Source organism: Thunnus thynnus, chromosome 13 (assembly GCF_963924715.1).
Source record: "Thunnus thynnus chromosome 13, fThuThy2.1, whole genome shotgun sequence".
Taxonomy (NCBI): Eukaryota; Metazoa; Chordata; class Actinopteri; order Scombriformes; family Scombridae; genus Thunnus; species Thunnus thynnus.
Window position 1 is genome coordinate 12009624 of NC_089529.1, and position 13645 is coordinate 12023268.

At 39.9% G+C, this 13645-nt stretch overlaps 1 protein-coding gene across 2 annotated transcripts in view; it reads right to left on the minus strand.

The window, feature by feature from the left end:
* LOC137195519 (ephrin type-B receptor 4a-like) overlaps positions 1-13645 on the minus strand; it is a 36364-nt gene that overhangs the window by 12539 nt on the left and 10180 nt on the right. For both annotated transcript variants that reach the window (XM_067607954.1, XM_067607953.1), the window contains exons 2-4: positions 5123-5193; positions 2653-2934; positions 1498-1888 (exon numbers count right to left, since the gene is read on the minus strand). In XM_067607954.1, the coding sequence (XP_067464055.1) occupies positions 1498-1888; positions 2653-2934; positions 5123-5193 (744 nt within the window). The remainder of the gene's footprint in view (positions 1-1497; positions 1889-2652; positions 2935-5122; positions 5194-13645) is intronic.

Here is a 13645-nt window from a genome sequence, read left to right on the forward strand (position 1 = left end):
AGACAAGATTATAAAAATAATGGGCTTTTGAGCCCTTTTTTTTTAGTCTTCCCTGATCTTCTCTTCCTGATTTACACCAACAGCCTGTTACTAAAAATACAGCGTTTTTGTCAATGAATTCAGCTGTAAGAGAGCTTGCAGCTGTCCATGCTAGTTTAAATCATTATTTTGTTCACTTATTCTGAGCTCTGGACCTTTTTCTGGCTAAAAACAATCCATAAGCTAGATATAAGTAATAATAATGATATCAAAATACTGATCAAACTCTCCACTTGATGAAGTTTGATTGTTTCTGGAGTTTGTTAACAGCTGTTATAACTTCATATCAACCTCAAATTAGGGTGTCATCTTGTATTTTTTTGCATTATTTAACATTGGTAACCATATAATGGACCATGGGGAAATAAGCCCTGCCCATGAAGTAGTATTTATAGCCTGCTAGAGCTTTACTTCAAAGACGCTGTTTAAATATTCTAATCAAGCTCATCTAACCCACTAAATCAACTTGACAGTATTCATAAATTTTACGTTACAGGGTCGTGTTTGATCCAGAAAATATATGTATTGTCTATGGGAGATAATGGCATTACAGCTAAATTAATTTCATTTTAAATCTAGACGTCAATTTCGTTTTCTGAAATGACCGGCCCCACGGAGCAAATTAACTGCTCAATCTTCCTATAAAGGCAATTTCCCTTTATGGTCTGCTGAGTGTTTTTTCCTCACAGCTCTCTTCAGTGACAGAACGCTGGAAATACCAACCCTACTTTGGAAATTATTTTTTGTCATGAAAAATCATTATACCCCCCACCGAGATCAAAACGAATCCCACCTTCAAACACAGACGGATGCAACCACACGTTTTCTTGAGAAAATGTAGCACTTCGTCTTGCATCTCTTTGTTTTTAGTGCATTCTGCTTGACAATTATATGTGTCGGTGTGATGTGGTGTGTGCGTGTTAGTGTGCGCGCGCGGGGGGGGGCGTTCATGCACGAGGCTTGTTAATTGGACTCTTTAGACAGAGCTGCTGCACAGCTCCTGAGAGAATCATCCTGCTTCTTCTTTCTTTTTTTGTCTGCTTTGCTTTGATGTTCTCAAAGTGATATGATCTTTACCCCGAGCTTCGCCCCCCCCCTCTCGCTCCCTTCACCCCTCCAGTACTCCTCTGCTCCTTCTATCTTAGCTGAACCAAGAGTTGTCTCAGCAGTAAGCCTTTGACCCTGCTCTTCCCTTCTGAGATAAGTGCTGCTCCACCTGACCTCTTCCTGTCCCCTCTGTGTCACAGCCGTTCCCTTGCCTCATTAACTTCCTCACTCTCTCATTTCCTCTCCGACGTTTCGACCCTCAGCGAGCCCCCACCCTCATCTAACCATTGTTTTCTTGTTTAGTCTGCCTGCTCTGCTGCCTATGTGGGTGTAGTCTACATATACATACATACATACACACACACACACACACACACTTGTACATGTGGCCTCACCTTGCCTCCTTCTTACCTGTGCATCGCATGTGTCCGTCAGCAGGTTCATATCCCGGTAGACAGGCGCAGGTGGTTGTCGGCTGGCCCACCCACTGGCCATCTTCCCCGCAGAAGAGCTTAGGCGGCCGAGATCGGGCCCCTTGCTGAGAGGCATGCTCCACACACACGCCCTGCGCCTCTTGCACAAGAGTGCGGGGGACAGTCTCAGGGAAAGAGGAAAGAGCACTGACCAGGGGAGGACACTTCTTGAAGAAAACCCTGACGGACAGCAGGGCCATGCAAGCACCCTGAGCATGAAAAGCCAAGTAGAGGCCTCTCTTAGATAGAGGGCCGAGCCTTAAGGTCTTCACATTAAATTTCCGCTCCCCACCCTTCCTCAGTAGAAAGTCTGCAGCCACTGTGTCCACCTAAGACAGGAAGAAAGAGAAAAGATCTTTAACTCTTACATAATGGCCAGATTCCAACACACGGACTCAATCTTAAAAAAAAAAGGACCAGACTGGCGGTTTTGCATGTTTGAACCATTTTAGCCCATTAAGTACACATCACATATACTTTACATTATTGAACATTTTCCAAAGCATACCATGAAGATTTTAGATTGATTTACTACCTTCCTGGCAGCCATTGTTTCCCATTTGTTACAGTCTGCTTTGAAACTTCCAAGGGGTTGAAACTTTCTTGAGGGGAAGGTAATTCATCACAGTGTACATTTCATCACTTTTATTTTTCTGTCAAAGTTACATTATTAAGTGGTAATGAAGTCGAGGAGCAGGCATTATTTTGAAAACTCTCTTTGGCGGAGAGTTCAAGGGCGCTACCACATCAGAGGTTTGACATCAAGACGCCGAAAACACAGTGCATGCATAAACTATGTGTGTTTGGAAAATGAAACCCAGAAGACAAACAATAAGCAAACTTTCCGCTTGTGAAACAAATTGAATGCAGCGACAAGGAAAGTTAAAAAAACATCACTAGGATGTAAAATAAAACTGACCAAATGTCAACTGTGATAAATGACATAACTAAAGAAACTCTGCAAGCTGATTTTTTATTCTGTAATGAAACTATTGGAAGCCAACTGCTCACTGGCCAGTGATGGTATGCTTTGGAAAAATGAACATTTGTGACTAATTTACCGACAATATCAGAGTGAAGGCATGGGGTGTACCTTCGTGTAAGGATTTTCCATCCATGGTGGGTAAGTGGCCGTGGCCTCGTTGGAGTCTGCCTGGTAGTAGTAGAGGTTGAAGGTCTCCTTGCAGCTGCGGTGGTGGGTGCTCCTGGAAGAGCACTCCATCATGGTGAAACGAAGCTCCACGTAGACCTGAGACGCGCCTCCTCGCTGGATGAAGCCACTGCGCAGCCAGTGGCTGGATGAGCTATCAGTCTGGCAGATCTGATAGGTCCTCACACTATTGTTCTCCTCATCCAGACCACTTACTTCCTCCCACTGAGTGCAAAGAGGACAACAAAAGGTTGACAGAGTGCAAGTTGAAGATGACATCTGACCCACAACATCTGTGAATCCTTTGTTAGCCCTGGGTATATTTAACTTTCCTGTACAGACTTTTACTGGGGTCTTAATATAATTGGTCACATTAAAAGTCCTATTCATCACAATAATGTTGCAGTTCTTTGTTGGCCCGCGGCTTTACTGCACCTGTCAGAGGACTGTGGGCCTGCTGTGGATTTTGATCCAACCCAAATTTCAATCTGGGTTGTTAAATCATTCCTCCTCTTAGTGAGCTGCAACCCATCTAGCAGGAATACAAGTCTCACTTGTCAAACAGAGCACACTGCTGCACACACACATCCGAGACAGACGCAGCTTTCACCCTTCAAACACACTTTTAGACCGAAATACATGAATACAGAGGGGATGGCACAAATATGTATGAAGAGAAAACTTGCCACAGAAATCTACATTTGTTGGGGAGCCAAATGCAACAGAAAAAATGCTTTAATGTTTGACTTCTGAGTCAACAGCAAACATGTTCGCCACCACTATGTTCCCAAGAGCGGGAAACAAGCAAGAAATTAACATACTCGGGGCAGAATTTAGCGGATTTGCTGAACTTGAGGCTCAGAAATTCAGTTATGTAAATATGTAAATCTTTAAAAATCCATTTGCAGATGATGTGTTGAGAGAGGCAGAATACTGGTCTGAATGAATTACAGTGCAGCAGAGCACTGAGAGCCAGGTTTGAATCTCTTGAAGGGAGAATTTCCCTTTTTAATCCCAAAATGAAATACTATAGATTTTGGCAGCATGTATTTTCTGTGAACAAACGTTTTGTGTGATGAAGATGCACAAAATATCCCACAGGGCTCATCTGGATTTGACAAAATCATTTAAAGAAATTGTAATAGAAGAATCTACAGAGGTATGATTTCACACCACACATATTGTGACACAGAAATGATAATATGCGCCACAGAAGCTCTTACTGTAACTGATAACATTTCAAGACAACCATTTATTTGCCTTGTTGTTTAGGATTTATGTAAAGCTTTAGGTTTTTTTGGAGGCTACATACTTAATTGAAGGTTTAAAATAAATTACACAGCTTTCACACACAAAACTCAATGTTTGATGCAGAATAAGTGACATGAATTCAATCTATGTTAAAGGACCAGTGTGTAAGATTTACTGGCATCTAGCAGAACGGACTTGGCAGGCATGGAATATAATATTCATAAGTATGTTTTAATTAGTGTGTAATCCCATGAAAATAAGAAGTGTTGCGTTTTCGTTACCTTAGAATGAGCCCTTTATAGGGAGCGAGTCCTCTTCCACAGAGGCCGCCATGTTTCTACAGCAGCCCAGTTTTGTTATTATTATACTGGAGGTTCAACATAAATATTATCTTTATTTGGTCTCTTTATGAAACATGAAACATTTAACAATCATGATCAAGTGTCTGTGAATTAGAGAATGTTAAAAATTTTTATCAGAGAAGGCAGGAAGTTGCCACTTATATCTATTATGAATGCATCATAAACTTAAAAGGAACTCTATAGTACACATATATTAACCCTTTTATATCTGTAACTGATGCAGACAGCTCTTGGCATCTCTCCACTGTTGCCTGTCATCGTTGAGAATAGTACTGTTTGAAAATGACAATTTTGACAACGTGAAGCTTTTGATGAACTGTTTAAAGTGATTGTTGCTGTGCAAACTATTTAGAGACGGTCGATTTGTTGTGCTTTGCATCTTAATCAAAAGACACATTTATTGAGCATCCAGTCCCAGAAAAAATCTCTGCCATTTTACTTCTGAGACATCGGCAAGTTGAGCAGTTTTGGTTGCTGACGCTGCTGGCAAAAATACCCTAGCAACCACTCCTCAGTTGATCAAATTACAAATATGTCTTTTTCTGGCTGCAGTATTCAAAATTGTGGGCTGCCAGTGACTTCAACTCCAAGGTTGACGGGATATATCAAAGCATCTGCTTTCAATATACTTTGAATCCCACATTCGCTCTGGCCTTTCCTTTATTCTGTCAGTTACCTGCCATATAATGCACTCTTTTATAGCCAAAGTAACAAAGGAACAGCTGGAAGCCAAAAATCCCCAGTCACCATGAGGTCTGTGTTAGGAATACAGATAACACGGTGAAGCCGGGGTTACATACCTCGGGTTTGGCACGCGAGAAGATGGTCCATTTGAGATCAGAAGTCTCTGTCTTAGTGTTCATCAGCACCTCTGTGAAAAAGATAAGAAAATATAATATCACTCACAGCAGGAAATAGAAAAATGACACGTATAAGACTCAATTACATCCAAAGAAACACACATGTCTGAATTGATAGTCACAGAGTGAACATATTTTGAGTCCCAACCGAGCTCTCTGCCAAGAATCAGCCATAGCTTATACTGGGATTAGGAGAAAAGATGGAGTTTCACCAGCCAATTACATCTATAGGAACATTCCCAGTACCCTAAAATTGCCTCTCATATTTGTTTTCCTCTCCCCTGTGTCCCTTCTGTTTCCAGCGACACACCACTGCCTGTGGTCACACTGGTGAAAAGAGTCCACTTGTGTCCAGGGAGAGTAGGGACAAGGAGTGAAAACAAGAGTGTTGACCTGACTTACATAGATACAAACACACACACACACAGGGACACACATATATAAAGGTTTAAACCCTTCCAGTCACCATCTGTGATTACAATAGAATTGATTTTTTGTAATCTTTTGAGGGGAAGGCTGCCAGCTCGCAAACAATCCGAGCAGTTCTGCTATGATTCAGGAGCCCAATAAAAATCTGGGACCTGAACTGTATGTAACTTGAAGCACAGTAAGGTTTCGGGTGAAAGGACTTTTTTTTTTCATGGGAGGACATCTTATTTTTCACGCCCAGCTTTCTTAGGAGATTGTCTTTGCTGAATTGTGACTCGTATTTATACTGAAGGGATGAGTTTTCTGTCACAGACCGGCTTTTAGAGCCCTACGTGTTTCCCGCAGAGGCTCATCTCAAGGGTCAGGCACTTTGGTTTTTACCGATAAACAGGATTTAATGCGGCTCTCTTATGTGCCATGATCAAGGAGAGCGCTTGCATGGAAATGGGAGTTTGGAGGAAATGGGGGTTTCAGTGTGAGTTTATCATTGAGGGTAGTAAGATGTTTTGTTCAATTAGTCTGGCATCCCATAACCTCACTAATACACACTCTAAACACACACAAACACACACAGTACTACATCTGCTTCTGCATTTTGAACAACTTCTATTTTCCCAGTTTTCTTTTTTATTGTTTTACTTTTGCCCAATTTTGGTTTCTAAAAGGTATTTTAAGTACCAATATATTTTTCTCGTTACACGTTATTGGCTTTAGTAATAATACTTCACAAAGAATCAAACTGTATTGTTGCCTGTTCATTTAACCGTAACTGACAAACACTTCACAATAATTCATTCTTACATTCATAACAAAAAAGATCTGAAAATTGCTTCGCTCTGAATTCTGAACAGGGCCAGAGTGTTGCTGCTCTTAACGGTTTAAGATGTGTCGTTTTCACCTCCTACTTGCTTCAACATGTCGATCTGTTGTCCAAAACATCTGCTCTGCATAGACGCGTGTCGAAATCATGCATCCAATTTTAAACACAGGTTCAGTGATTCCATCTGTATTTACTTCACTGTGGAGATTGGTTTAATAATGGCTTCTGCCATTTGTCAAGTTGCACTAACACTGGTTTACAATTACAGAGATAACATCATTAATTATCATCTCAGGTTAGCTAAAATGTGATGTATATTACACAGGATGTACCTCAACCACAGTCTCGGTTCTGTTTAAAATACTTTATTACACTGGCTGGAACTATAGATTCCCCCATCGCCTGGAACGACAATTTACTGAAGCAGTAGAGAAATATAGCTGCAAGCGGCAATTGGTGGGTTCAAGCCTTTTTGCGCACAACAGAAGAAAGCAAAAATTAAAGCCACAAGCAGCAATGAGCAGGTTTCAGGCTTCACAAAGGTGAGCAAACACACTTCAGCTAGTTTAAGGAGTAAGGAGTGAGACCACTTGTTTCATCCCCCTACATCTGATTTCCAAAATCGCATTTTTGGGTCTTAAATACAGTGCCAACATCTGGTCGATTGGGCTCGTATTTCTAGGGAAGCACATGTACATTATTTCAAGTTATTGGGCCAAGTTTCATGGTTTTAGCTCATTTCAGCTCACGGCAATTTGAGCCACTGCAGAAGACAACAAATAATAATAATAAACCAGCACAAACACAGAAAACACCTAAAAAGATCTACAGCTAATATATTTTTTTCACCACACTCCCAATAGTTTGACGACTAGCAGTGGTCAAAGTTATAAGCCATGATGAATACTCATCCTAAATGACCTTACAGTGTAATCCTAAATTACTTTCATTGTCTGTTCAATACCGTGAATCCCGATGATTACAGTGAGTTTCCAGAGGAACACTGCACACAGGATAAGAGGATATTTGGAAAAACCTTTTTACACAGACAGCTGTGAAGATATGAAGGCTGTCAGGGACTCCTTGTACTCTATGAATATATTTTGCGCAACACTGTTCATCACCAACACTTGGAGTATTTTACAAAAATAACTGCGACGCCTACAGTTAATAATCTCTGTGATCCTGTTTGAAGTAAGAGGCAATCACATTTACCACTTACCGACCCACATCCTAATAAAATACACACGAAGGCATAAAAAAAAAAAAACAACAAGAAAAACTCAGCGATAAGGCAGAATTTGACTCGCACTTCCTACTGAGACAAATGTTATTGCTGTCGCCGCCCAGACAGAAACAGACGCCACTGACGAACGTTAAACTCCCCGTTACAAATCAAATACTGTGGTCAGGATAGACTCTAAACTAGGTGTGTCTTTAGTCCTATCATAGCTGCACTTAACAGCTCAAAAGGAATATAAAGGTATGTTTGGATATTGTAAGTATAAGTTCATAGCAAATCAGTTTGTTGTTGTGTTTACAAATTGATGGAGGTGATTCAGTCTACTTTTTTATTTTTCCTTGCTGTTTTAATGAATTATTCTACATCCTACTAGGAAACATCAATAAAACAGTAAAACCACAGTTGGTTACAAGTCACAATTTTTATAAAAATACAGACTTCATTAGCAGAGCGCTTTGATAACTGAACCACTTAATTAAATATATCTTCTTCTGCCCAGCTGTTATTCCTCTTTTAGATTATAAAAAAACATGCAAAACTTAAACATTTTAATACAAAATGACAAACAGTAAAAATATTTTAAGTGGACAATATCTAGTGTCATCTATCAATATCTGAGTCTTTATATCCTTGTTTTTTCCATAATGATTTCAATGATCACTCAATCATGCCTGCTGCTGCTCACATCTTGGCTCCTGCTAATTTAATACATTTCCTCAGTGTGCGCACACACACATAAATGCAGAACTCATCCCCTTCTCAACCCCACTCTCACTGTCATACAGCCAAATTGCTTAAATCTTTCTTATTGCATTCCACCTCAGTGTCATTTTCTCGTTGCCATCGTCTGGACGACCTGTCTCATGCGCAGCATATGAAAGCAGCATGGCTTCGCTAATCATCAGGGTTGCATATGCAGCAGGTTCATCATTATATCGCACTGAGAGGTAAATGGTAAATGTGACTTTAATCAATGGTTTTCCCTCTGTATTACCAGTCTCTCTTTCACAATCATTTTACTTTCTCCGTGCAAAACTCCCCTTAAAGCGACACAAACACACATGATTTGTGTCCTCTTCCACTTCAAAATCACAGAAGCCCGTCGGCTTTATAACAATTTGAGACGACAGAGAGGAAGAAATGAAAGACTGCAGAGAGCAGGGGAAAAAAGAGGAGAGAGGTGGATGAAGAGGATAATTGGGTGACAAAGTTCAGGCTGGTACTTTCCCCACATTTAGTCTACCTCAAGTTCACTTCAGCATAATTCCAAAAAAACAGCTTCATAATACTCAGGCTCCAGTGTGAGACTGCCCCAGTCTCTACCTTTCATTTGCACACCTGCCTCTGTTTCATATGGTGATTTGAAGGAGTGGAAAAGAAACAACCCCCTCCCACCCCTCCAAGCATGGTAATCACTGTTTATCGCTGCTCTATCATTAAGGTTTATGAGACAGGATGCGTGAGCGTGAGTGTTTTCTATGAGATGGTGAGTGTTTCTATTATGTGCATGCACAGCCTTGCCTTTCACTGAAGTGGATTCAGACTTAAGCCCTGTTAGAGGAAGCCGGCGTTTCCCCCTACATTCTTTCGGCAGTGGCGACCACCCACTGCCGGAAAATTGCCCCAAGTGCTAGAAAAATGAAGAAACAATGAAAATTCGTCATCTGGCCATATTTAACACCCCAAACAAACAACTTTACAGTAATTACAGTACAATTGTGCACATGAGCCGACACTGGAGAAGTCTAAACTAATACTGGTGCTGGCAAGAGGACTAGGACTGAGCCTTGGAATTACAACTAGGAAAAAAAGTGTTCTTAAAATTATAAATAGATGCAGCTAACTCATTTTTGTTTTCAGGTAAAGACATTGAGGGGCAAGTTTGAAGTAGGTGGGTTGATCTTGACTTGGCCTACAGCGAGATATCAGTAGTAACATGGTACAGCTTTTGTTTTCATCATCAAACCATGTCGGGAAAACACACAGGTATGGGGAACGTATTAAGTTTTCTGTATGAAAGGGAGACAATGGAGGGTGTTGTTCTCAGTTTCCTTTTGAAATGTAAAACCTGATGCTGTATTTTCGACAAAGGGGAGGACTATACATTGAATACTGCGCCCTCGTTTTCTATACAGCTGTCTTCAGGCTTTAGATAACTGACCTCAAATTCGAGACCCATTTGATCTAAATCCCTTCTGGTTTTTTTTTTTTTTACAACGTTCATAATTCTCTACTTTTGTGTTAATTTCTTCGTCACATGCCCTTTCCCTCCATATTTTCCACTTTCTCTGTGGCTCCGGAGTGCGATAGGGGAAATTATAGGCCTATGAACAATTGCTCTGCTTCAGCTACAATTCGACCTCATTTTAATTAAAGAAACAGAGTGCCAATTACCCTCGTACACCTACAGAAATAGAGACAGAGGGAAAGAACAGTGATAATGAAAAAGAGGAATGAAAGTAGGAGAGGAGATGTGAGAGGGTTTGGGATTTCCAGATGACAAATGTATAAAAACTAGATGGGCTTATAAGTGTGTTTGCTAGTATTAGTGCTATGTTCATCAGGCCTCTTGCTGACAGTGTCTAAAAAAGAAATTCCCGAAGCGCGTGGTCGGCTAACCCAAGGCCATCAGGCTGATAACATCTTGGTGTCATTATACTGTTTTTCTGTACACTCAATACTTTTTCCATCCATATCACATGATCAATCATACATCTGATCTTCCCAACATACAATGATACCATTCACATGTACCACATAAAAACAAATCCTGACAATAGCTTTGTGTCACTGAAATAAATGATTGTGTTTTCTTTTTCATAAAGTAATTTAATAACATGCTGCACGAGAAACAAAAATGTAATAAATTATACATTGCTACACACAGGAATTACTGCTTGAATAAATAACATTTGTTTGGTGGTCTGGGACTGAAAATTGCTCTCTTCTAAAGTTGACATGAAGGTTTTGTCCTGTTTCCTGAAGTAGTGAAGTTATTGTGAAGTGAAGTAGGAGGGTTATTGTTCTCCAGGTATTACTCAGTACCACAGGTTTTTCAGGGGACACTGCTAGCACATGTTTTATATTTTAGAAAGCTAATTCCCTGAAATCAGGCACTCTTATGGGATGTTGTGGTGCCTCAGACGATTAGATACATCAGTGTTTCACATTTGGAATTGAAGGAATAGTTTGACATTTTAGGGAAATATATTTGCTTTCTTGCCCAGTTAGATGAAAGGATACATGTCCGTGCGGGTAGCTTAGCTAACGAACAAAGACTAGAAACAGGGGAAACGGTTAGCCTGAGTCTGTCCAAAGCTAAAAAGAAATTTTAAAAAACTATAAAAATATATTACATCTTGTTTGTTAAATCTATACATCTTAGATTTTTCTATCTTTCAGACAAAGCCAGGTTACTTGTTTCCTTTGTTTAAAGTCTTTGTGCTGAGTTAAGCTAACCGGCTGCTAGCGGTAGCTTCATATTTATCCTACAGTCACAAGAGTTGTATTCTCTAACTTCTCTAACTCTTGGTAAGAAAGCAATTAAGCGTATTTCCCAAAATGTAGAACTATTCCTTTAAAAAAAACTTTAATTTTGATCTTTTTCTTTCCATATCAATATTAGCAGATGTTTTAGAGTGAGGCCATAGATACACTGCTAACTACAGGTAAAATGAACGAGGCTGTCTGTGTTAACATTAGTTTGATGAATTATAGCTGTTTCAACAGTTTTGTTTGTTAGACTATCCAAATTATTCCTCTGCAGAAGATTACCACACTCACACATCATATGGTAGGAGCGATAGTCCTCCAGGTATTATTGACCACATGTTACAAAGAATATCGCTAGTTCATCTTTAAAAATGCTACTTTTGGATGTCTTTGGCACTTAGGTTATCTAACATAGTTTACCTCATGTTTCAGCTTTCCAGTCTTGTTTTTGCATGTGCATGTTGGTGTGTGCGCGTGAAGAAGCCTATGTACTGAACGTGTGTGTGTGTGTGAAACGTGTTTGTGTGTCTTTGACAGAGTTGTGTCTGGTGAGATTAAACCTCAGCTTCCTGTAGTTCATGTCCCCTTCCTGTCTCCCAGTCTGGTGGGGGCCAGCCGCCGACACGCACAGAAGCCGAGCGGGATGCTGTTTAACTACTCATCTACTGTATAACAAAAGCCTCCTGCGGCACGTGTGGATGGGCTCAGCTATTTTAACTGCATGTGACTGCATGAAATTGATGGAGTAGAGAGATGAAAAGAGCGAGGTTGAGATGAAAGAAAGGTGTTAATGTTTGACACTTTTTTTTTTTTTTTTAACTTTCTTGTCTGTAGGGACGCATATCAATAGGTGTTGTGGTTGGTTTCTGTCCCAGGACAGGATGTGACCCAGTTAGGATGGGAAGCTTCATAACTGGACAGAAACCAAAGATGCTACTAGAGAGGATCGACGCTGCTGTGAATCAAAATGATTGAAGCACCGAGGATTAAGTGCAGGTCTACGATACCTGACCTCTGAATGTTTTGGCTCGGATCCACACTGTAATCAGAGAGTCAATGGACAAAAACATTACATGAATCATCTGTTCTCACCGTTACTGGAAGCCTAGTAGAGGATGTGTGTCTGAGTTCACAGTGGAGAGATTTTAAGAGAGGTCAGATGACTTTTCATCCTTTAAATTCATTACAACGCTGAAATTGGATTTCTAACTGCCTTTTTTAATGTTTTCTCATATCTGCTGATTGTTAAATGTGAATACATGTGTGGAAAGGACTTAACAAAAAATTCTCTGGTATTGGAACAAAAAAAACAAATGTTTATTAATGCAGGTAGAAGCATCCAAAAGGTGCATCTATGATTCATTGCTATTCCATTTAAATTAATTGTGGTGGAGTGGAAGGAAAAACCGTTGCATTATTCAAGTCACACAAGTTCAAAGTGAATATTTACTTTAATCACAGTGGTATAAAAAGTTCGGACCCTCACATAAAATGAGAGGTTAACAGAAAGTTAAGAGGATATGAGACATCAACTTGGTTCTGCGCCTTTTATCACTTCCCACAAGTAATGAGTTTTGACCTGTGGTGTCAACTGCTGAACAGCACTTGTGCGTCTTGGACTCAAACAGCCTTTTTTTTACTTTAGACAAACAAAATTCTCACAGCTCTGGAGGCCAAAAGATATTCCCAAGGAGACTTCTGCACTCGATGAAAAAATAACATTATCAACAGATTTATCTATGACTGTTTGAAAATAGATTACAGTGTTATTACAGGGGATGTTTGCTGATGGACATCTGTGTACGACAGGTGCCAATTAATTCTGGAAAGGAGAAGAGAAAGCAATAGATTTTTTAAGATTTAATCACCAACATAATAGAAGGAAGGAAAAAGTTTCTCCTGTGTTTTTCTTATTTATTTTCTGGTCAAATTGTTAATTCAGCTCTAAATGGGAACATTTGAGAACTTAATGCATAATTCCCTGAACTATCTTCCTTAAATTGCCTTACTTTACAGCATATTTCTGTCTCTTTGGAATATTGATCTGCTACTCAGTGAATTCACCTCCTGCTATTTCCAATTATGGGCACCACTTTCTCAAGCCCTCTTCAAAAATAACCCAACTCTGTGAAAAACTGAGAGGCTTCTTGAGAACATTGTTGCAGGCTAAACCAACTCCCTGGTGGCTTCCTGATACAGAATCATATACGAGGAAGAATGAATTACAAAGGAAATGTTAAAAAGCCCCCTTTTTTTAAAAAATCATTATATTTTGGGAGGGTGTGCTGCACTTTTCAAAGCCCTCTGCATTTCCTCAAGCCATGCCACTTTTTAAATAAAGAATAATGTGCAGTGAAAAAAAAAAGAGGCAACACTTGGGATGACACCCAAATTAGAAAATAGACAAACCATTGGTGTTTGATCTATAGATTTTTGGGGGCAGACAATCAGATTTTTCATTTCTACTGTAACCTGGAGA